Source organism: Chiloscyllium plagiosum, chromosome 2 (assembly GCF_004010195.1).
Source record: "Chiloscyllium plagiosum isolate BGI_BamShark_2017 chromosome 2, ASM401019v2, whole genome shotgun sequence".
In the NCBI taxonomy this organism is placed as follows: Eukaryota; Metazoa; Chordata; class Chondrichthyes; order Orectolobiformes; family Hemiscylliidae; genus Chiloscyllium; species Chiloscyllium plagiosum.
The window spans coordinates 33,696,758-33,718,799 of record NC_057711.1 but is presented as its reverse complement, the minus strand read 5'-3'; the positions used below and the strand labels follow the sequence as shown (position 1 = coordinate 33,718,799).

At 41.7% G+C, this 22,042-nt stretch overlaps 1 protein-coding gene and 1 pseudogene across 1 annotated transcript in view; one reads left to right on the top strand and one right to left on the bottom strand.

The window, feature by feature from the left end:
• The window catches only part of iqgap2 (IQ motif containing GTPase activating protein 2), a 351,441-nt gene that overhangs the window by 21,848 nt on the left and 307,551 nt on the right, over nucleotides 1–22,042 (top strand). Inside the window, exon 2 of the mRNA XM_043702704.1 lies at nucleotides 17,343–17,442. Within this exon, the coding sequence (XP_043558639.1) occupies nucleotides 17,343–17,442 (100 nt within the window). The remainder of the gene's footprint in view (nucleotides 1–17,342; nucleotides 17,443–22,042) is intronic.
• LOC122539682 lies at nucleotides 2,890–3,008 on the bottom strand (annotated as a pseudogene).

Here is a 22,042-nt window from a genome sequence, read left to right as displayed (position 1 = left end):
GAACTGGCTCAAAGGTAGAAGACAGAGGGTGGTGGTGGAGGGTTGTTTTTCAGACTGGAGACCTGTGACCACTGGAGTGCCACTGGGTCCTCTACATTTTTTGTCATCTACATAAATGATTTGGATGTGAGCATAAGAGGTACAGTTAGTACGTTTGCAGATGACACCAAAATTGGATGTGTAGTGGACAGCGAAGAGGGTTACCTCCGATTTACAACAGGATCTGGACCAGATGGGCCAATGGGCTGAGAAGTGGCAGATGGAGTTTAATTCAGATAAATGCAAGGTGCTGCATTTTGGGAAAGCAAATCTTAGCAGGACTTATACACTTAATGGTAAGGTCCTAGGGAGTGTTGCTGAACAGAGAGACCTTGGAGTGGTTCATAGCTCCTTGAAAGTGGAGTCGCAGGTAGATTGGATAATGAAGAAGGCATTTGCTATGCTTTCCTTTTATTGGCGAGGGTATTGAGTACAGAGGAGTTGGGAGGTCATGTTGTGGCTGTACAGGACATTGGTTAGGCCACTGTTGGAATATTGCGTGCAATTCTGGTCTCCTTCCTATCGGAAAGATGTTGTGAAACTTGCAAGGGTTCAGAAAAGATTTACAAGGATGTTGCCAGAGTTGGAGGATCTGAGCTATAGGGAGAGGCTGAACAGGCTGCGGCTGTTTTCCCTGGAGCGTCGGTGGCTAAGGGGTGACCTTTTATAGAGGTTTACAAAATTGAGGGGCATGAATAGGATAAATAGACAAAGTCTTTTTCCTGGGGTCGGGGAGTCCAGAACTAGAGGGCATAGGTTTAGGGTAAGAGGGGGAAGATATAAAAGAGACCTAAGAGGCAACCTTTTCACGCAGAGGAAGGTATGTGTATGGAATGAGCTGCCAGAGGATGTGGTGGAGGCTGATACAATTGCAACATTTAAGAGGCATTTGAATGGATATATGAATAGGAAGGGTTTGGAGGGATATGGGCCGGGTGCTGGCAGATGGGACTAGATTGGGTTGGGATATCTGGTCAGCATGGACGGGTTGGACCGAAGGGTCTGTTTCCATGCTGTACATCTCTATGACTCTACATCTTTCAACCAGGAAAATGTCCTTTACTCTGCTGCACATCCACTCCATTTTATTTTTCAGTGCAATCATATTGCTCTTCTTGGAATTCTAGAGCACATTGATCCTACATTTGCTTGTAGGGGGCCTTCTCATCCCAGGAATCACTTTTAGTGAACCTTTTGTATTTATTGGTAAGGAGATCAAAACTATATATTCAATATTCCTGGTCTTGCCAAATCAAGATTTGAATAGATAGAACCCAACCATTGATCCTTGCATCACTCCATTAATTACATCTGTCGCCCTGGAAAGTAACTCAATTTATTTCTACTTTTTCTATTGATTAAACAGAGATTGCAATTTTGTGAACTCTGATTTCCTTGTCATGACATGTGGTGTGACATCCTTGTAAATGCCTCCTGAAAATCCAAAAATACCGCGTCCCACTGACTTACCCCTTCCCTATCCTACCAGTTACATCTTCAAAAGAAAAGCTCTTGATAGATTTATTAAAATATTATCTCTGTAAATTTGCAACACTGCATAATCTGGCAGTAAATTCCAGCCCATGGTGATGTCTGAAGTGGAACAAGCTAAGTGAACCTGAATGTATAACCACCGTTCTGTAACATTCCTGAAAAAAGTAAGGGCTTTGATTATCTCGTGTTGACTCCATGAAGAAATTCCTGGGGAAGCACTACTGATTCGCATTACTCAGTCAAAATTTCAGCACTTGAGGTAGAAATATGATGGCACATTGTAATGCGGGAATGGCTTTTGGATCATGGATGTGAGAGAACCATTAAATCAGTGAGAAATAATGACCGTGTCAAAGAGGGGTTGAGATGAATACCTGAAGAACAGGAAAGAAAATTCAAATAGGAGTAACCCAGATTTGAAGTTCCAGCTCCATGTAGCAAAAATAAATACACTTGGTGGGATTACTATAAAAGCATGATCCCAGAAAAGGGAAGAACAGGGAGGTTTAAAATTGGTGCAAGGTCCGAAGTGTGGTGGCAGTAAGAAGTTCCGACTTTAGATGGGAGCTAATGAAATGGGTTTCATTAGAGGATAGAATTCCTACAATATGGAAGCAGGTCATTCTGCCCATGAAGTCCACACTGCTCCTCTGAAGAATATTCTACCCAGACACACCCCCTACCCTCGCCCCATAAGTCCTGGATTTCGCATGGCTAATCCACTTGGACGTTAGGGGGCAATTTAGCATGGCTAATCCACCTAACCTGCACATCTTTGGATGGTAGGAGGAAACCCACATAGACATGCAGAATGGGCAAACTCCACATAGTCAGTCGGCCGGGGCTGGAAGACACTTGAGTGTGCCAAAATCGAAAATTGGAGACTGCATTTAAACAAGGATGGGTCTGGTTGGGAAAGCACAACCAATTGTAATCAGCTGATTGGGAGAGGTCAATAGATGATAAAGCCAAAAACAATTTAGCAAGAGGGATATGAATTTGAGGAATAAAATCAAGTTTTTTGATTCCCTACAGTGTGGAAACAGGCCCTTCGGCCCAACAAGTCCACATCAACCCTCTGGGGAGTAACCCATGCAGACCCATTTCCCTCTGACTAATGCACCTATCACTATGGGCAATTTAGCATGGTCAATTCACCTGACCTGCACATCTTTGGACTGTGGGAGGAAACCCATGCAGACACGAGGCTGGAATCGAACCTGGGACCTTGGTGCTGTGAGGCAGCAGTGCTAACCACTCAGCTACTGTGCAGTCCTAAAAAATAACCTGCCGCTCCATTGCGTTGCAAATACAAGTGCAGAGGGGTGACGTGAGCAGCCACTGCTGGCGGGAAAAAGCCTACTGTACCTGGTTTTTCCAGGCAGTCTCCCATCCAAGTACTAACCAGGCCTGAGTCTGCTTAGCTTCCGAGATAAAACTAGATCCGGTGTTTTTAGACTAGTATTGCTGTAGTTGACCATAATGATACCTGAGCAGCATTGAATTTTTTGTTTCAGTAAAAACTCATGGGGGTGGGGGAGGTGAGGTGACGGGATAGGGGATATGGTGTTTATAATAAAGCAATAAAGATTAATGAGTGTATATTGCAGTGCAGAGCGTGGGAAATAAACTGGAGAACTGGAAGCAATTATTCTACCAGAAGATCTGGCCCTAATAGCATAAACAGAAACCCCTCTGCAAGAAGAAGCCTGGTTTAGCTAGCATCTGTGGTAAGGAAAAGTTTTTAAGAATTGTCAAATAAAGGTAATTTCACCCTAAAATGGGATAAAGGGATTAGTGACAAGTCATTAGTGTAGATTTCAAAAGAAATGTAGTACTTAAGTTCAGAATTATTGGAGGAGCTTATAGACCAATGATAAATGGAGAAGATTTAGCATATGTGGACATTCGGAAGACGTTTTGACGAGGTATTATGTGTAAAATTACCAGAGATGAATAAAACATTACATGAGAGATATCACTTTTTGGATTAAGAATTGGGTAGGAATTGTCAAGTTTTCAAAAGCTCAGTTTTGGACCAATTCTGTACATAGTGTATGTCAATGATTTGGATTTTGCCTGGAGAGTGGTGGCAAAGCTTTATTGATCTTGAGATTGTTTCCCTCTCTGGCCTCCTGAAGAATTTTTGTGCGATGGGGGAATACAATTCAAAAGTGGCAGCTGGAATTTAGTTTGAGTAATTGAAATATTGCATCCTTCCTTTTTTTTTAAAAAAATAAAATGTAATTATACTCTGAACAAAACTTAGTGCAGTGGAAGAACAAAGGCTTTTGGGAGTTGAGGAATCTCACATCATTTAAAGACAGTCGCTCAGGTTGATGAAGCTGTTCTTTTTATTTAACAAAGAAAATCAATCAATCAGCCTCATGGAATTCCAGATTTTGACGAAAGATGTAAAAAATCTGAAACCAAAAGGTTAATTCAATGCTAATGTAAAACTGTAAGACAGAAACAAATAAAATCTGTTGGAAATCTGGAAAGCACAAAATGTTGACAAAACTCAGGAGGTCTGGTAGCACCTGTGGAAAGGGAAACTTAAATTTTCATGTCTAATATTGCTGTCCTTGGAACTGAAAAGGGCTATAAAATGGTGCTCCAGACAGAGGGGAGGAGGAGTGAGTGGAAAAGATAGTAAGAGTGCCCAGAACAAAAGACAAAGATTAACTTTGTTCTTAGCAGCAAGCAAGACATGGTAGAGTGGGGTAGGTGGAGAGGTTTTAATCTATAATGAAGGACAAAGGTCATCCTCTGAAGTTGTTGAACCAAGTGTTAATTCTGAAGGGTGCAAAGTGCCTCAGTGGAAAGTCAGGAGCTGTATGCTCTAGCAAGCTCAGGCTGAAATGTTAATCTGAGATCGCAATAGATCATTGAAGCAGCAAGCAACTGGGAAGTCAGGGTCATTCTTACGGAGAGTGGAGGGATTCCACAAAGTGGTCACCCAGACTCCTGTTTTGTAAAGGAGACAACATAGTGAACAGCAAATACAGTAGACTCAATTGAATGTAGTACAGCAAACTGTTGCTTTCCTTTTTGATAGTGTTTTTGGGAGCTTGGGCAGTGAGGTAGTGTGTTTAGCGTGGAAAGGTGACATGAGAGCGAGGAAGTGTTTAGTCCTGTTGGAGGAGTGGATGAGGGTGTTGTAGAAAAAATAGTTCCTGAAACCTGAATAGATCTGAGTACTTGAATCCTCAGTTCTGACCACCTGCCTGACAGAAGGTCTTTATTTTACACCGTTTTGTCTTGGGACTCTTCTCTGCAATGCTGCTGTGATGATGTCCTTTAGCTGAGCCGACTGGTTTCCCATTGCCACAAACATTTTTGTTCCACTATGCTGAGTGTTCTCCTTATAACTCAAAACCTCCAGTCTAGGTAACATCCTTGCGAGTCTTTTTTGCACTCTTTCCAGTTTAACAACATCCTTCCTACGTCAGGACAACCAGAACTGTATGCAGTACTCCAAATGTGGCTTTACTAATGTCCTGTATATCTGCAACATTGAAAATAGGAGTCAGGAAGTCAGTGCTCTGATCAATGAAGGCAAGTGTGTCACATGTCACTTTCACAATCCTATCTGTTTTTGTGGCCACTTTCAAGGAACTATGTATCTGCACCCTTGATCTCTCTGTTCTATAACATTAGCCAGGGTCCTATCATTATCTGTGTAAGTTATGCCCGACCAAAATGTCTTACCAAAATGCAATCTCTCACATTTATCTAAATTGAACTCCATCTGCCATTCCTTGACCCACTGGCCCAGTTGATCAAGATCACACTGGACTTTGAGATAACTTTCTTCACTGTCTGCTATGCCACCAATTTTGGTGTCATTCACAAACTTACTAACCTAACCTCCTATATTCTCATCCAAATAGTTTATGTAAATGACAAACAACAGTGCACCCAGCACCAATCCATGTGGCACACCTCCAGTCACAGGCCTCCAGACTGAGCAACAACCCTTTACCAAAACTGTGTCCTGCCTTCAAACCATGAAGTAACTTTGAATTGGCTGAAGACCAACTTCAGTGGTTGTGGGGAGCCATCCATTTAAAGCAGTTCTGATTGAAGGTGATTGTAAATGATTCAGCCTCGGCCTTTGCAAATATGTGATAATTATTGACAGAGGGAGGGTGTTCACAGTGCCTCCTTTTCCCATTTGTTGCTTAATTGCCCACAATGTTTCCTAACTGGATGTAGCAAGATTGCAGAGCTTTGATCTGATCCATTGGTTTGGGATTGCTCAGTTTGATCTGTAGAGTGCAGCCTCATTATATATCATGGGTGCGGTTTGGCACTGCATTTTTAGGTGTGTCCAATACTGGTACGAGTATGCTGTCCAATACTCATGCAACAGTGGTAGAGCCCCTGTTTGACGATTGAGTGAGACAAATATTGGGTTATGAGCTTAGACATTAGATGGAATAAAATTATAAATACCCAATTTTGGGCTGCTGGATCTGCCTTCATTCATTATGCTTGAAACCCTCTGCATGAAAGCGCACCTTCATTTCACATGGAGGATACTGTTAACATTCCAGCAATATTACGGTATATTGCTAAGGATGAGATCAATGTAGGTGTCTCATGTAGCTTCTCTCTAGCACTTTCTGATTTTTGTTTCAGATTTCCGGCATCCACCTTTTAACTTTGTGTTTCTCATTTTGGCTCCCTCCGTACCTTCAGCAGGTCCAGTTTAGTACTTGCATGTTTCACGATGCAGCCAGCTTGATCCTTTGTGGTGCTGCACAGTTACATTTTTGTTATCGACATTGAAGCCACAATTATCCACGATGCTTTGTGTGCTTGCTGTACACTGTACCTCTTCCAAGTTATGTTTTATGTTGATTAATAATGATTCATTAGCTGAGGGAGACGGGAGAGATGGTGATCAACCACGTTTGACCTGATGCCACTGGGATCCAGAGTCAACGTCTGGGACTCCCAGGGCCTACTTGAGTATTTACCACGATCGCCATTCTTTAGTGAGTCTGTCCTAATGGAACATCAGCAACCATGCCTGAGGATGATAATGAAGCGGTTGAGCTCATTTGATTGTAAGATATCATTTTATTCTTATCATTTTTACAGGATGTGGGCATCGTTAGCTAGGTCATCATTTGTTGCACGTCTCTAATGAACTTTTACAAAGGTGGTGGTGAACTGCTGCAATCCATGTGGTGTACATACACCCATAATGCTGTTAAGAAGAAATATGCAAGAATCTGATTCAGCAGCCATGAAGCAATGGAATTATAGGTCCTCAATCAGAATTCAGCTTAGAGAGGAACTTGCTGGTGATGGTGTTAGCATGCATCTACTTCCCCTGTTATGGTCCAGACCAGAACCCCTCGAAATATTTTAAGAATGTAGCCTGGACCCTCACGTTATCTTTCTTTAAAGGCAAATGTGATGCGCCATGTTCCAAATGCAATGCAACTGGTCAAACTATTCGATGTTAAGCAAAACACCAATTTATTTAAACACTATAGTTAAAATACAACCAACGAAAAGAGGAATTTAGAATACCTTAACTCTATTGGATAACTTAACTGAATAATAGATACAGTAACCATTACTAATTAACTTCCAATATAGCAACATTCCATAAACACCCCTTTAGCAAGAAGGTAAATTCAGAAAAAATAGATTTGTCTCACAGGTAACCCAGCAGTGGAGAGAAACCCCAGCTTCCAGCTGGGACTGAGAGGGGGAAGAAAGAGCTTCTACTACAAGCCCACAACAGCTTAAAGCTAAAGCTAAAAACTGTTTTAAAAAAAATCTCGAAAGCCTGGTCTGAGAGCTAGCCACACCCAGCCAGACTGCCTCTATTGTTCCAATTCTTTCTTTAAAAAAAACCTCCAGGACAAAATAACCTCTTAAAGCCACTGCATCATCACATCTCTCTCCTACGAGGTAGGAGAATCCAAATTTTAAAGGTGCTGTCAAGAGGCTAACTGAATTGCTGCAGAACACCTTGTGTATGTTATACATTGTTACTATTGTACTTTGGTACAAGACAGGTGGCAGTTGGGTACAGTTATTTTCTGGATGGTTTCAAACCAGGAGGATTTCATCACACTCCTGAGTGCTACCTTCTGTAGATGGTGGACAGGATTTAGAGTCAGGGAGTTAGTTACTTACGGTAGAGTTTCATGTCTCTGATTTCAGTGAGTCAGCTCTTTTACTTTTGGCCAACATCACCAGTGTGGGAAGTTTCAAGATCAACCGAATTAATTGTGGCTGGTTGATTTATTGTCCAAATATTTGTAATGGTCGGTTAGCTTGGATGGCTGGTTTGTAATGCAGTGTGATCAATTCTTGCATCAACTGAGGTTATCATGAAGGGCTATCTCTCTCAGCCTCTTCCCTTTCTGAGGCATGGTGACCATCAGTCACCTCACTCTCTTTCTAATGAAAGAGCTGCCATATGATCAGGTAGGATTATAGTGACTTTTATTAGTTTGACAAAACTGAAAGGTTGTTTTTATTTCCAATTTATTTAATTAACTGAACTTAAGTTCTTGAGCTGTCATGGTGAGAATGGAACTCCTGTCTTCTGTGATTAGTTGAGGCATCTAATTTACAAATCCAGTATTTTAACCACATTGGCTAGTGAATACATAGCAATGTAAAGCTCAACAAAATCATTGTCATACATAGAGCAATCGATTTTGAAATATCGCGTTCACAAAATTAAACAAAGATTTGAAGCCCACTGTCTAACATTCTATAGTATATTATTTATAGTGATACAGCTGAGGCACTTCCCACAACAACAGTCATTCCAGTCAACCCCAGTGTTGAATGCAATGTTATTAAACTGAGAAAGCTGAGAGTTGGTGAGGAAGCTTGTAATTGATCTAACTTGACGATGACAAAGCCGAGTATCAAATTGCCTGTGTCATCTCATGCACACGGTCCATTTTTAACATTTTACTGATAGTCGTGAAATGGATGTGTTTGAGATGATATAGAGTTAAATGGAAAGCTGTCATTGTAATTGTCTGATTTAACCTGGGTAGGTTGGAATTCAAGTGTCAAACTTTTTTTATATCAGTCCTGTGAAAGTAATAGTTTAGAACTAATCAAATTATATTGAGTTCTGTGTCAACTTGTCTATAAATACTATATGGGTGCAGGCAGCATTGTGATTAAATTACTGGATTAGTAATCCAGAGGCTTGGGGGGAGTCCTGAGTTCAAAATGCACTGCAGCTGTGGAGGATTGACATAAATATTCAAGTGTAGTCTGAAAGGAAGAGCCTCTGAAGTTTAACTTTTCCCCTCAATATTGTACTGAAGTGTTGGCCTGTGACCTGGAGGTGTGCTTTAAACTTCTACATAGGTGAACATGCTGGAACTGAGTAAAGGTTATGCAGGTAATTATTGGAATACGTAACACAGACAAATGAGACTCCTACATCTGAGACAATAGAAAATGGACTTGTACCATTAATTCCCCACACTTGGCTTTCTAGAAAAAGAGAACTAAAGAAATTGAATCATACTGTGCTCCTTGTGTTTGGTTGTTGAATGGTAGTATGTTAACAATTATTTCTAGCAGTGCGCCATGGGATGAGGGAGTGGTGATGCTTCACAGAAGGTGGAAAAGGGGAATGTTGCAGTGACAGCCTCAGCCAAGAATCTGGAAACCACCATCTCCTTTACAGGCACAGAATGTAATAGATAAAACATCGATGAATAAATAACTGGTTTTCTTTAAACTAACTTTTGAATCTCTATCTTTCATTTTGTAATGAAATTTACAGTCAATCATTGTACTTACAGCTGTGTCCCATACATGTGGTTGAAGACTCTTGAAGTTTTTCTCCCAATCATTCCTAAAGGCTGGGATAGAATTGGCCAGATAATGGCAGATCTTTGGGATACCACTTCTCCTTTAAGTTAACGTTGGCAATATATAGCACTCTATCTCTGCTTATTGAACTCCAGTATCCTGTCGTTCTGTTTCCAGCAAGGTTAACTGGATGGTAATCTGGAGGTGGCAATGCAGTCCCAGCTGATGTTGACTAACTATGTGCACATAACGTTTAAATAATTGTATAAAAGATTAGATTACTCAGTGTGGAAACAGGCCCTTCGGCCCAACAAGTCCACACCGACCCGCCGAAGCGTAACCCACCCAGACCCATTCTCCTACATTTACCCCTTCACCTAACACTACGGGCAATTTAGCATGGCCAATTCACCTAACCCCTGCACATTTTTTTTGGATTGTGGGAGGAAACTGGAGCACCCGGAGGAAACCCACGCAGACACTGGGAGAATGTGCAAACTCCACACAGAGAGTCGCCTGAGGCGGGAATTGAACCAGGGTCTCTGGCGCTGTGAAGCAGCAGTGCTAACCACTGTGCTACCGTGCCGCCCATTCCTCAAAGTGAATATTTTCGGTTACATTCTGTGGACATTTTAAAATGAAGGTTTTGTGTTTCATGCCTGTAATGCTGAGAGCAGTGTGATACCAGGAACATGACATTGGACAGCGGTAGATTGGATGACCGCTTTGACTGTTCTTATCCATGCCTCCTCCACTCAAAGACAAACTTTATTCCTCCTTTCTTAAACATGCATTAACACAAAATATCATGGCCTGCTGCATGTACCACATAAAGATCTGCACACACATCTGGTGGGCGGCACGGTGGCACAGTGGTTAGCACTGCTGCCTCACAGCGCCAGAGACCCGGGTTCAATACCCGCCTCAGGCGACTGACTGTGTGGAGTTTGCACGTTCTCCCCGTGTCTGCGTGGGTTTCCTCCGGGTGCTCCGGTTTCCTCCCACAGTTCAGGTGAATTGGCCATGCTAAATTGCCCGTAGTGTTAGGTAAGGGGTAAATGTAAATGTAGGGGTAGGGGTATGGGTGGGTTGCGCTTCGGCGGGGCGGTGTGGACTTGTTGGGCCAAAGGGCCTGTTTCCACATTGTAAGTAATCTAATCTAATCTAATCTCTTCCCCCTGAATCCCAACAAATTTACTTAAAAGATCATGTTTGTCACTTTTTTAGATCTCTCCTTTTAATTTATCCACCTCTTTTTGGGAAGTCATTTTAAATTGTTTTGTATATAATACATTCATAAACATAGATGATGACAAAACCAGTTCCTCACTGCTTCTTTGACCTTGGAAGACGAAGTTAAACTTTCAGATGCTATGTCCCTGCCCTTTGAAATTCTTCTCGAAAATTATCTTGTTGACGACCTCTCATCATGTATTCCAAAAGTTTACAAACTAATTTATATGATGGATATTTTTCAAAATTATGACGCATGTTCAGACACACGGGGATGTGGTGGCAAGAGGAGGGTGCATACGTTTCTGAAGGTGACAGGGAAAGTTAAGACGAAACAAAGTGTATGTGATCTTGAGCTTCATAAATAGAGACCATGAGTACAAAAGCAGAAGGTTCTTCGAAAGCTATGGTTGGGTCTCAACTGGAATATGGTGTCTGTGTTTTACCACCACCTATTTTGTGTCTTTGGAAAGATGTGAGGGAAGAGATTTACCAGAGTGATTCCAGGGATGAATTGATTTTAGGTCCAAGATGACATTGGGTAAAGGAGGTTGAGGGGAGATTTGATACAAGTGTTCAAGATTACAACGGACTGAAGTAAGTAAGGAAAGCTCGTGGCGCTAAGAATTGGAAGACGGGTTTGAGGATTTAAGGTTTTGAATTGGAGTTACAGTTGAAGAACAACATTTCCATAATGTGTGGTAATGGTTAGGAGTGCTGCCTTCAAGATTGGTGGAAGTTCAAGATTTGTGTAAAGGTTTGTAGCTCGGGTGCTGGTTGCAGTTATCCTGTGTATGTTCGCCGAGCTGGGAAATTGGTTTGCAGACATTTTGTCCCTTTGAAGCGCTGCTATACAGTGTCAGTTGGAACTTAATTGGTTTCATTCCCACTGCTTCCAGTTGCCAGTTCTGGCTGTTCATTACAGTAGCCGGTATATTGGATCTAGGTCAATGTTTATTGATGGAGTCTGTGGATGAGTGCCATGCTTCCAGAAATTCTCTGTCCTCTGTTTGGCTTGTCCTATTTTTGTTCTGTTGTCCCAGATGAATTTGTGGTCCTTGTTGTCTGTATGCTTAGCTACAAGGGTCAGTTGGTCATGATATTTAGTGACAAGTTGGTGTTCATGAATGCACATCACTAGTTGTCTGCCTGTTTGACCTATACTCTGTTTTGTGCAGTCTTTGCATGGAATCTTTTACATGTTTGTCCTACACTTGATGTGTAGAGGGTATTATTCAGATGAGTTGTTGTCTGAGCGTGACTGAGGGTTTATGTGCTGTCATGAATGAGAGTGGTCCACAGATGCCTGGCAAACAAACAATATGACAAGGATGTGCCACGAGCCAACACACTAAATACTCTACCTTGATATAAAAAAATCTCAGAACTGACAGCCAGACTTCTCTGACCACTCTCATTCATGACACTGCCCGAATATATTAGTTCACTTACCCAGCAGTCCCCAAGTTCACTCCCGCTTCTGTTCAGCCTTCTCTCCTCTGATTCACGAGGTAAGTATTTAATATTCAAATTTACCTTCCTGGTTGCCCCTGGCTCACGCTTTCTCGACTCCTCCTGCTGAAATGGAGCAGAGTAGTAATCTCCGCCTTGCTACCGGTGCCGTGGGCTAGTGAGGCTAGGAACAGAGAGCAAGTGCAGCTGAACACATGGCTGCACAGCTGGTGTCAGAAGGAGGGCTTCGGATGTGTGGATCTTTGGGATACCCTCTGGGGAAGGTGGGACCTATACAGGGAGGACGGGTTGCACCTGAACTGGAGGAGTACCAATATCCTTGATAGGAGGTTTGCTCGAGCTCTTTGGGAGGATTTAAACTTGTTTGGCAGGGGGATGGGAACCAGAGCTATGGATCAGAGGATGGGGTAGCTGGTGAACAGGCAGATACAGCATGCACAGAATCGATGGGGCAAAATTGCAGTCAGTGTGAGGGGTTGAAGTGTGTCTATTTTATCGCAATAAGTGTCAGGAATCAGAATGATGAACTTCGAGCTATGATTGTTGGGGCCATTATGGTGACTTGGCTATCACAGGGGCAGGAATGGTTGTTGGATGTTCCCAGGTTTACAAGCCTACAGATTCCCCTCCCCACCCCCACCCCTCCACCGCAACAGAGACATAGAGGAGTAGATAGACTTTGGAAAGGTGCAGAAGTAACCGGGTTGTTATCATGGGTGACTTCAACTTCCCTAATATTGATAGTAACCTCCTTAGTGCAAATAATTTGGATGGAGCAGATTTTGTCAGGTGTGTCCAGGAAGGATTCCTGACTCAACATGTAGATAGGCCGACTAGAGGGGAGACCATATTAGATTTGGTGCTTGGCAGGTGTCAGATCTTTGGGAAAGCATTTTGGTGATAGTGATCACAACTACTTGACCTTTACTATAGTCATGGAGAGGCATAGGAGCATAGGTATGGGAAAATATTTAATTGTGCAAGGGGGAAATTGCAAAGCTACGAGGCAGGAACTATGGAGTATAAATTGGGAGCAGATATTCTCAGGGAAATGCATGATAGAAATGTAGAATTTATTTAGGGAGCACTTGCTGTGAGTGCTGGATAAGTTTGTCCAACTGAGACAAGGAAGGGATGGTAAGTGAAGGAACTTTGGATGATGGCATGTGGCTGAGTGGTTAGCACTGCTGCCTCACAGCGCCAGGGAGCCAGGTTCGATGCCTGCCTTGGGTGACTGTTTGTGTGGAGTTTGCACATCTCCCTGTTTCTGTGTGGGTTTTCTCTGGGTGCTCTGGCTTCCTCCCACAGCTCAAAATTTGCAGGTTAGGTAAATTGGGCAATCTAAAATTGTAGCGTAATAGGGGCAGGGGAATGATCTTGGGCGAGATGCTATTCGGAGGGTCAGTATGGACTTGTTGAGCTGAATGTGCTGTTTCCACATTGTAGGGCTTCTATGATTCTATGATGAGATGTGGCACATCTAATCAAGAGGAAGAAGGAAGCTTGCTTACAATTGAGGAAGCAAAGATCAGACAGGGCTCTAGAGGGTGACAAGGTAACCAGGAAGGAACTGAAAAATGGATTTAGGAGAGCTAGAAGGGGGCATTCAAAAGCCTTAGTGGGTAGGATTAAGGAAAACCCCAAGGCATTCAATCTTTAGGTGAGGAAAAAGAGGATGGCTAGAATAAGGTAGCGTTGATTAGGGATAGTGGAGGGAACTTGTGCCTGAAGTTGGAGGAAGTAGGTAATGTCCTTAATGAATACTTTGTATCAGTATTCACTACTGAGAGGCACCTTGGTGTTTCTGATGACAGTATGGAACAAGTTGATGTTAAGAAGGAGGATGTGCTGGAAATTTTGAAAAACAGAGGAAAGATAAGTCCCTTGGGCCAGACTGGTTATACCCAAGGTTACTATGGGAAGCGAGGGAAGATATTGCTGCATCTTTGGTGATTATCTTTGTGTCCTTACTGTCCACTAGACTAGGCCCAGATGATTGGAGGCTGGCAAATGTTATTCCCTTGTTCAAGAAAGGGAATAGGGATTACCCTGGGAATTGCAGACCACTCAGCCTTATGTCATTGGGCAAATTATTGGAGAGGATTCTGAGACAGGATTTCTGATTATTTGAAAAAGCATAACTTGATTAGAGATAGTCAGCATGGCTTTATGAGGGGCGAGTCATGCCTCACAAAGCTTTATTGAATTCTTCGAGGATGTGACAAATCACATTGATGAAGGCAGAGCGGTGGGTGTGGTGTATATGAATTTTAGCAAAGCATTTGATAAGGTTCCCCATGGTAGGCACATTCAGAAAGTAAGGAGGCATGGGATACAGGGAAATTTGGCTGTCTGGATATAGTAGTAGATGGAAATTATTCAGCCTGGAGATTGGTGACCAGTGGTGTTCTGCAGGGATCTGTTATGGGACCTCTTCTCTTTGTGATTTTTACAAATGACTTGGATGAAGAAGTGGAAGGATGGATTAATAAGTTTGCTAATGACACGAAGGTTGGTGGAGTTGTGGTTAGTGTGGAGGGCTGTTGTAGGTTGGAACAGGACATTGACAGGATACACAGCTAGGCTGAGAAGTGGCAGGTGGCATTCAAACTGGAAAAATGTGAAGTGATTCACTTTGGAAGGTCGCATTTGAATGCACATTACAGGTTAATGGCAGGATTCTTGGCAATGTGGAGGAACAGAGGGATCTTGAGGTCCATGTCTATAGATCCCTTAAAGTTGCCACTCAAGCTGATAGGGTTGTTAAGAATGCATTTGGTGTTTTGGCTTTCATTAGCATGGTTTAAGAGCCGTGAGGTTATGCTGCAGCTCTATAAAGTCCTCATTAGACCATACTTGGAATATTGTTTTCATAGAATATAGAACATAGAATAGTACAGCACAGTACGGACCCTTCAGTCCTCGATGGTTCCACAGGTCAGCGCAACAATCTGAAGCCTATCCTACACTAATTTATTTTCATTCATATATTTATCCAAGGACCATTTAAATACCTTTTAAAGTTGGTGAGACTACTGCTGATGCAGGCAGGGCATTTCATGCCCCTACTAGTCTGAGTAAAGAAACTACCTCTTACATTTGTCTTATATCTATCACCCCTCAACTTAAAGCTACGTCGCCTTGTGCTAGCCATCATCATACTTGGAAAAAGGCTCTCACTGTCCACCCTATCTAACCCTCTGATTATCTTATATGTCCCAATTAAGTCACCTCTCAACCACCTTCTCTCTAATGAATACCGCCTCCGTTCTGGTCATTATAGAAAGGATGTGGAAGCTTTAGAGAGGATGCAGAGGAGATTTACCAGGATGCTGCCTGGACTGGAGGGTATGTCTTATGATGAAAGGTTGAGGGAGCTAGAACTTCACTCCAGTGAGAAAAGAAGGATGAAAGGTGACTTGATTGAAGTGTGCAGGATGATGAGAGGCATAGAGTGGATAGCCAGAGACTGCACAGTGGCTCGGTCGTTAGCACTGCTGCCTCACAGCGCCAGGGTTTGATTCCAACCTCAGGTTGGAACTGTCTGTGTGGAGACAGTTCCAACTGTCAGTTGGAGAACCTCCAACTGTCTGTGTGGAGTTTGTACATTCTCCCCGTGTCTGCGTGGATTTCCTCCGGGTGCTTCGGTTTCCTCCCACAGTCCAAAGATATGCAGGCTAGGTGAATTGGCTGTGCTGAATTGCCCGCAGTGATCTGGAATGTGTAGGTTAAGTGCATTAGTTAGGAGAAATGTAAAGTAATAGGGTAAGGGAATGGGTCTGGATGGGATACTCTTTGGAGAGTCTGTGTGGACTTGTTGGGCCAAATGGCCTGTTTCCATACTGTAGGGATTCTATGAATTTCTATTCGATGAACTTATCCACTTTTTCCCAGGGTGGAAATGGCTATCATGAGAGGATGCTATTTTAAGGTGATTGGCGGAAGGTTTGGGGAGATATTTGAGGTAGGGATTTTTACGCAGGGAATGGTGAGTGCAGGGAATGCACTGCCAACGTGTGGTAGTAGAGTCAGATACATTAGGGGCATTTAAGCGACTCTTGGATAGGCACATGGATGATAGTAAAACATAGGGTATGTAGGTTAGTTTGATCTTAGAGTCAGATAAAAGATCAGCACAACATCAAGGGCTGAAGGGCTTGTACTGTACTGTTTTCTCTTTATTTTGGTAAAATATCTCCCAGTTGGCTCACATGCAGGTTGAAGGCTCATATAGAGTTGGAGATAATATATTAACTTTAGATAAAGAATTGGTTAACAGGATGTAGAAACCAGGAATGAAAGGTCTTTTCAATTAGGCAGGCTGGAGTGGAGTATTATGAGGATTGATGCTGGAGTCTAGGCTACTTACTATCTATATTTAATGACTTAGCTGAAGAAACTGCGAATAATATGTTGGCAATAGAAAGCTAGGTGGGGAGTTAAGGATGCAAACAAGCTGCAAAAAGACATGGACAGGCTACATCAATGAGCAACACGATGGAAAATAGAACATTTTTATGCGGAGAATTTTCAGATTATTCACTTCAATAGTAAGAACTGACTAGCACAATGCCTTTAAAAGATGCTAGACGCATGAATGTTAATGTGCAGAGAAATGTGGGTATTATTGTACAAGGCACACAAAATGAGCTTGCGCATAATGGTAAGCAATTAGAGAAGGAAATGACCTGGTCTATCCAGCATGGGGGTTGGAGCGCAGGAATTACGAAGTTCTGTGACAATTATCCATAGCTTTGGTGAAACCACACCCAAATATTGTACACTGCACTTGTCTCCATATATTTAAAGAAGGATATATTTGTAGTGGAGATGATGCAACATTGATTCACTAGATTTGTTCCTGGAATGAGAGGACCTACCATTTATGAGCTCAATTGTGCCTATATTTTATGATATTTTAAGAATGAGAGGAAACCTTATGCAAGATCCTTCAGGATCTTTACAGGGTAGATACCGAGAGGTCATTCATCCTGGTTAGAAAGTGTAGAACATGAGCATAGTTTTGTAATATGGAGCCAATCATTAGGAGTGGCAAAGTTGTCAATTTTTAAAATTATTTTTCTACTCCAGCAGGTTGTGGCTGATTTCATATCTCTGCAAATGTAGGAAGCGGGCATGAATGTGGATTTGAGGTGGAAGATAAGCCAATATGATATTGAATGACAGCAGGCTAGATGGGCCCCAAACCTACATGCTTAGTTTCTTGTATTATTGGTAATTCTTCTTTCAGTTACATAATAACCACGTGTGTTTCTCTTTTGTAGCTATTGTGGATGATGAAAGACTCTCTGCGGAGGAAATGGATGAAAGGAGACATCAGAACATTGCCTATGAGTATCTATGCCACCTAGAGGAAGCCAAACGGTAAGCATAATCCAAGTACTCTGTTTAATCATGTGAAATAGAATTTGTGATGGAAGTGATCATCAACGTTTGCAAAGTGTTTCCTTTTGAATGAGAAATCAGTCTCGCATTTTTTTCCAAGAATGTGGAATCTGGGGTGTGTAGGTGCACGGGTTGGCATTAAAGTTAAGACCCTTGCTTACAAAGGAGCAATCAAGGTCCCTGATGCATCAGCTTGATTTTGCTTGCAGCATCATCGTCGTTTTGGTCAGTTTCCCAATGTGCAATATGTGTATCATCTCATCTGATGCTGCAGTATCCAATGGCTTACATTCTTGTGAGGTTCCCCTGGAGTTGAGGTGTACCTCATGTAAAAAATGTAAGTTGATGTAAAAAAAAAAAAGTGCTGAATTTGCTCAGAGGAGTAGAAAATTCTTCTATCTTGACAATGTCCATCAAAAAGCATCTAATTATTCATTCATTTCACTGGAATCTTTCACGAAGCAAAATAGTTATCACATTTATGCTAAGTACTCCACACATCTTTTGCACATGATGCAGTATTAAAAATATTACAAGCAACTTTATTTCTTGCAGACCACAAAAATCTGGACTGTACTTAAATTGCAGCAACGCTAGATAAAGTTTAATTAGTTTTATAGTACTGAAATGGTGATGAACAAACTTCCATTCAGCCACAATAGAATAGCTTACTAATACCCTGTCTTAGGATCATACATGAGTAACTGAACTGTGGATTAAATTAATGGAGAAAGAACAGTTTGCATCTTAATAGTACCATTGTAAAGACCTCCAGACTTTTCCAAAGTGCTTTGCAGCAGATCTTATTTGATGTATAGTCACTTTTATCTAATATAGGAAATGTTTAGCCATGGAACTGCAGGCCAACAGTCAAAGAAGGACCTAGCCATTGCTGAAAGAATGGAATGTACCATTATGGGAAAGTAGCTCTCACATATTTCCCCATCATTTTAATGGAAAGTTACCGTCATCAGCTGCCTGACCCTATAGGGACTCTGAGGCTTGTATAAAGAGGCTAAGCTACAGAATGTCTCTTCAATTAATCAGATTGATGAATCACTCTTGATGCAGGCAAAGCCAAAACCAAGAAATGTAAATTAGAATATTTAATTCATAACAAAATCAGGTTTCAAAGGGACAGAAATACAGGAACAGGCAAGTAAGGAAAAAATTAAGCATTTTTCAGTGGCAGAAAAGTGGTTTGGCTGTAAATGAGTTGTCACACTATTTTAAGAATTAATTTAGACTTGAAAGTGAGCACCCTAACTTGTCCTGGCATCTTAATGAATACCTAGTTGATAAGTAATACAACTTCATAGGAGAAAGTGAGGACTGCCGATGCTGGAGAGTCCGAATCGAAAAGGGTGTTGCTGGAAAAGCACTGCAGGTCAGGCAGCATCTGAGGAGCAGGAGAGTTGACGTTTCAAGCATAACATTCCTGATGAAGGGCTTATGCCCGAAATGATTACATTTACCCACAGTTTGGAAACGGGCACTTCAGCCCAACAAGTCCACACCAACCCCCCAAAGAGCAACCCACCCTGACTTATTCCCCTACATTTACCCCTGACTAATGCACCTAACACTACGGGCAATTTGGCATAGCCAATTCACCTAACCTGCACATCTTTAGACTGTGGGAGGAAACCGGAGAACCCGAAGGAAGCCCACGCAGACACAGGGAGAATCTGCAAACTCCACACAGACAGTTGCCCAAGACGGGAATTGAACCCGGGTCCCTGGTGCTGTGAGGCAGCAGTGCTAACCACTGAGCCACTGTGCCACCTACTCTCCTGCCAGACCTGCTGTACTTTTTCAGCACCAACGTTTTTGAATACAACTTCATACTCTTGCATTTTTTTTCAATGCCAAGTCTCTTGATAGCATATTGTTAAACTTAGCCAGCAACCTCCGGATTCCCATGTTTAATTGCACATTGCCAGACACCATCTGAGTTATTATTTCATGTTGAATTCTGACAGTCCCACTACTATTCGTATCATAAAATCAAGACCATCATCTTGAATAGGTCAGGGAGAAAATTAACAAAAATTTACCGCTTTACATGTTTTCATTTCTTAATACTGAATTTGAGTATTACTGAAAAAGGCTTTGTAAAAAAAGACATTTTGTCAGCAATATGCATATTGCTCAATATTTTAAATTACAAAGTTTTACCTGCCTCAAAGCAATACTAATATTCCAGAGGAGTTGATTAACTCATGTTGCAAACCTGGATGTATTTGTAGTTATGGTGGAAATCTGTAACCAAGATACAATTTATCAGGCCTTTTGGAAAGAGTATTGATTCATAGGTAGCTTGTATGATGCTTTGTTGAGCCACAGTGCTGATTCCATCACAAAGTGTGGCTTGTTATGTTGATTCCATGCTACTTTTTTTTATTTCTGAAAAGAAACTTCTCAGTATACAAATAAAAAATTAAGTGCAGGCTTTTACTAATACAGGGCAGTCTAACGTTGTTATTCGTATCTCCTAGCTTTTTCAGCCGGGATGAAATGTGCTACTTGACCAATTTTCCAGCCACGTCGGTAATTTGCCGTCTGTGTGGAGTTTACTAACCTGAGCTGCGGTAGCAATAGAGAAGCTGCCTTCTGCACTCCTATGGATAAGAAAAATAAAAATTAAAGTTAAACGTATCTCATAACAATATAGTGACCTGCTTGAAAGTAGTCTGAGTATGCATTTTCTGAAATGAGATATTGAAGCATTGGGAGAGGGGTCAGCAACGTGCTTTGTAATCAATCTTTTTTTGACATGCACCATTTAATCAAGTTAGTATTTTGGACAATGTCTTTTTTTACTATGTGCTCTCCTGTTGTATTACTTTGCTCTCTGCTATGAAAATAAATGAAATGCACCTAGCTGTAGCAATGTTCCTCTATGCAATCAAGAGGCATGAGGATGCTGGTTGTGTTTGGTTTCTTTATTCTTTCTTGGAGACATCAATGACCCATCCCAAACTGAATGCCTTGTTAGAGGCAGTTAAGAGACATTCACATGGCTGTGTGTCTGGGCAAGGACAGTGGATTTTTCCCAAGGGTTTTCCTGATGACCATCATTAGGGAGATTAGCTTCAATTCCAGGTTTCTTAATTGAATTTAAATTTCAACAGCTGTTGTGATGAGGTTTTAACCTATGAGAGCATTAGCCTGGGCCTCTGAATTGCTAGTTCAGTGATATTATCACTGTGCCACCACCACTGTATCTGTCAGTATAGATTAATCATGAGAAATGTTATGTCACTTACACAGTTTCACATTACAGCTCATTAGTTACTTAAACCATGATTGTGAGGGATCTAATTTTAGCAGGAAAGGAATTTGCAGATGCAGAATCTGCAGTTTCAAGAGTCCAAAGGTAGCCTTTGATGCGTTCTGGAATAAAACCACAACTTCTTTCCTAGGCTATGTGGAGCTTAATTTTCTTGGAGTATTGAAGGATAACTGGTGACCTTATGGTAGTTTATAAAATTGAGAGGGGCGTGGATAAGGTGAATAGTCAAGGGCTCTTTTTCCATGGTAAGGGAGTCCAAATCTAGAGGGTATAGGTTTAAAATGAGAGGGGAAAGATTTAAAAGGTACCCAAGGGACAGCTTTTTCACGCAGAGGGTGGTGCTTGTATAGAACAAGCTGTCAGAGGTGGTGGCGGTGGAGGCTGATCCAATTACAACATTTTATTAGGATGGGTATGTGTATAGGATAGGTTTAGACCAATATGGGTCAAATGCTGGCAATTGGTCAATTTAGGATATTTGGTTGGTGTGGACGAGTTGGATTGAAAGATCTGTTTCCATACTATATGATTCTAGAAGTCTAAGGGAAGCTACCTTCACAGTCATGGTAATGTCTTTGAGATGCTGTAATATGTCATTGCATAAGCAGCTCAAAAGGATTAATCCACCTTGCATTGAAATCTTTGTAACTATTCTCAGCATTTTTAGTTGGTTATGGCTAATATTTATCTAATTTTTAATTAGATAAGGGCTATATAAAGCTTTTAAAATGTTTCCAGCCATGCTTTTTCTCTCAATTGCTACCACCTGCTCCATGCTATAAATAATGTTCATACCTAGTCATTTATCTTTGAATTTAACTATTGAAGTTAAGGGTAATGTCCCCACTTATTCTGTTGCTTGAATTGCTCTAGTTTTGCTTAGCTTGTATCTTCAAATATATCGCTAGCTCTTACAGTCATAGAGATGTACAGCATGGAAACAGACCCTTCAGTCCAACCCATCCATACCGAACAGATATCCCAACCCAATCTAGTCCCACCTGCCAGCACCTGGCCCATATCCCTCCAAACCCTTCCTATTCATATTCCCATCCAAATGCCTTTTAAATGTTGCAATGGTACTAGCCTCCACCACTTCCTCTGGCAACTCGTTCCATACACGTACCACCCTCTGTGTGAAAAAGTGGCCCCTTAGATCTCTTTTATATCTTTCCCCTCTCACCCTAAACCTATGCCCTCTAGTTCTGGACTCCCCGACCCCAGGAAAAAGACTTTGTCTATTTATCCTATTCATGCCCCTCATAATTTTGTAAACCTCTATAA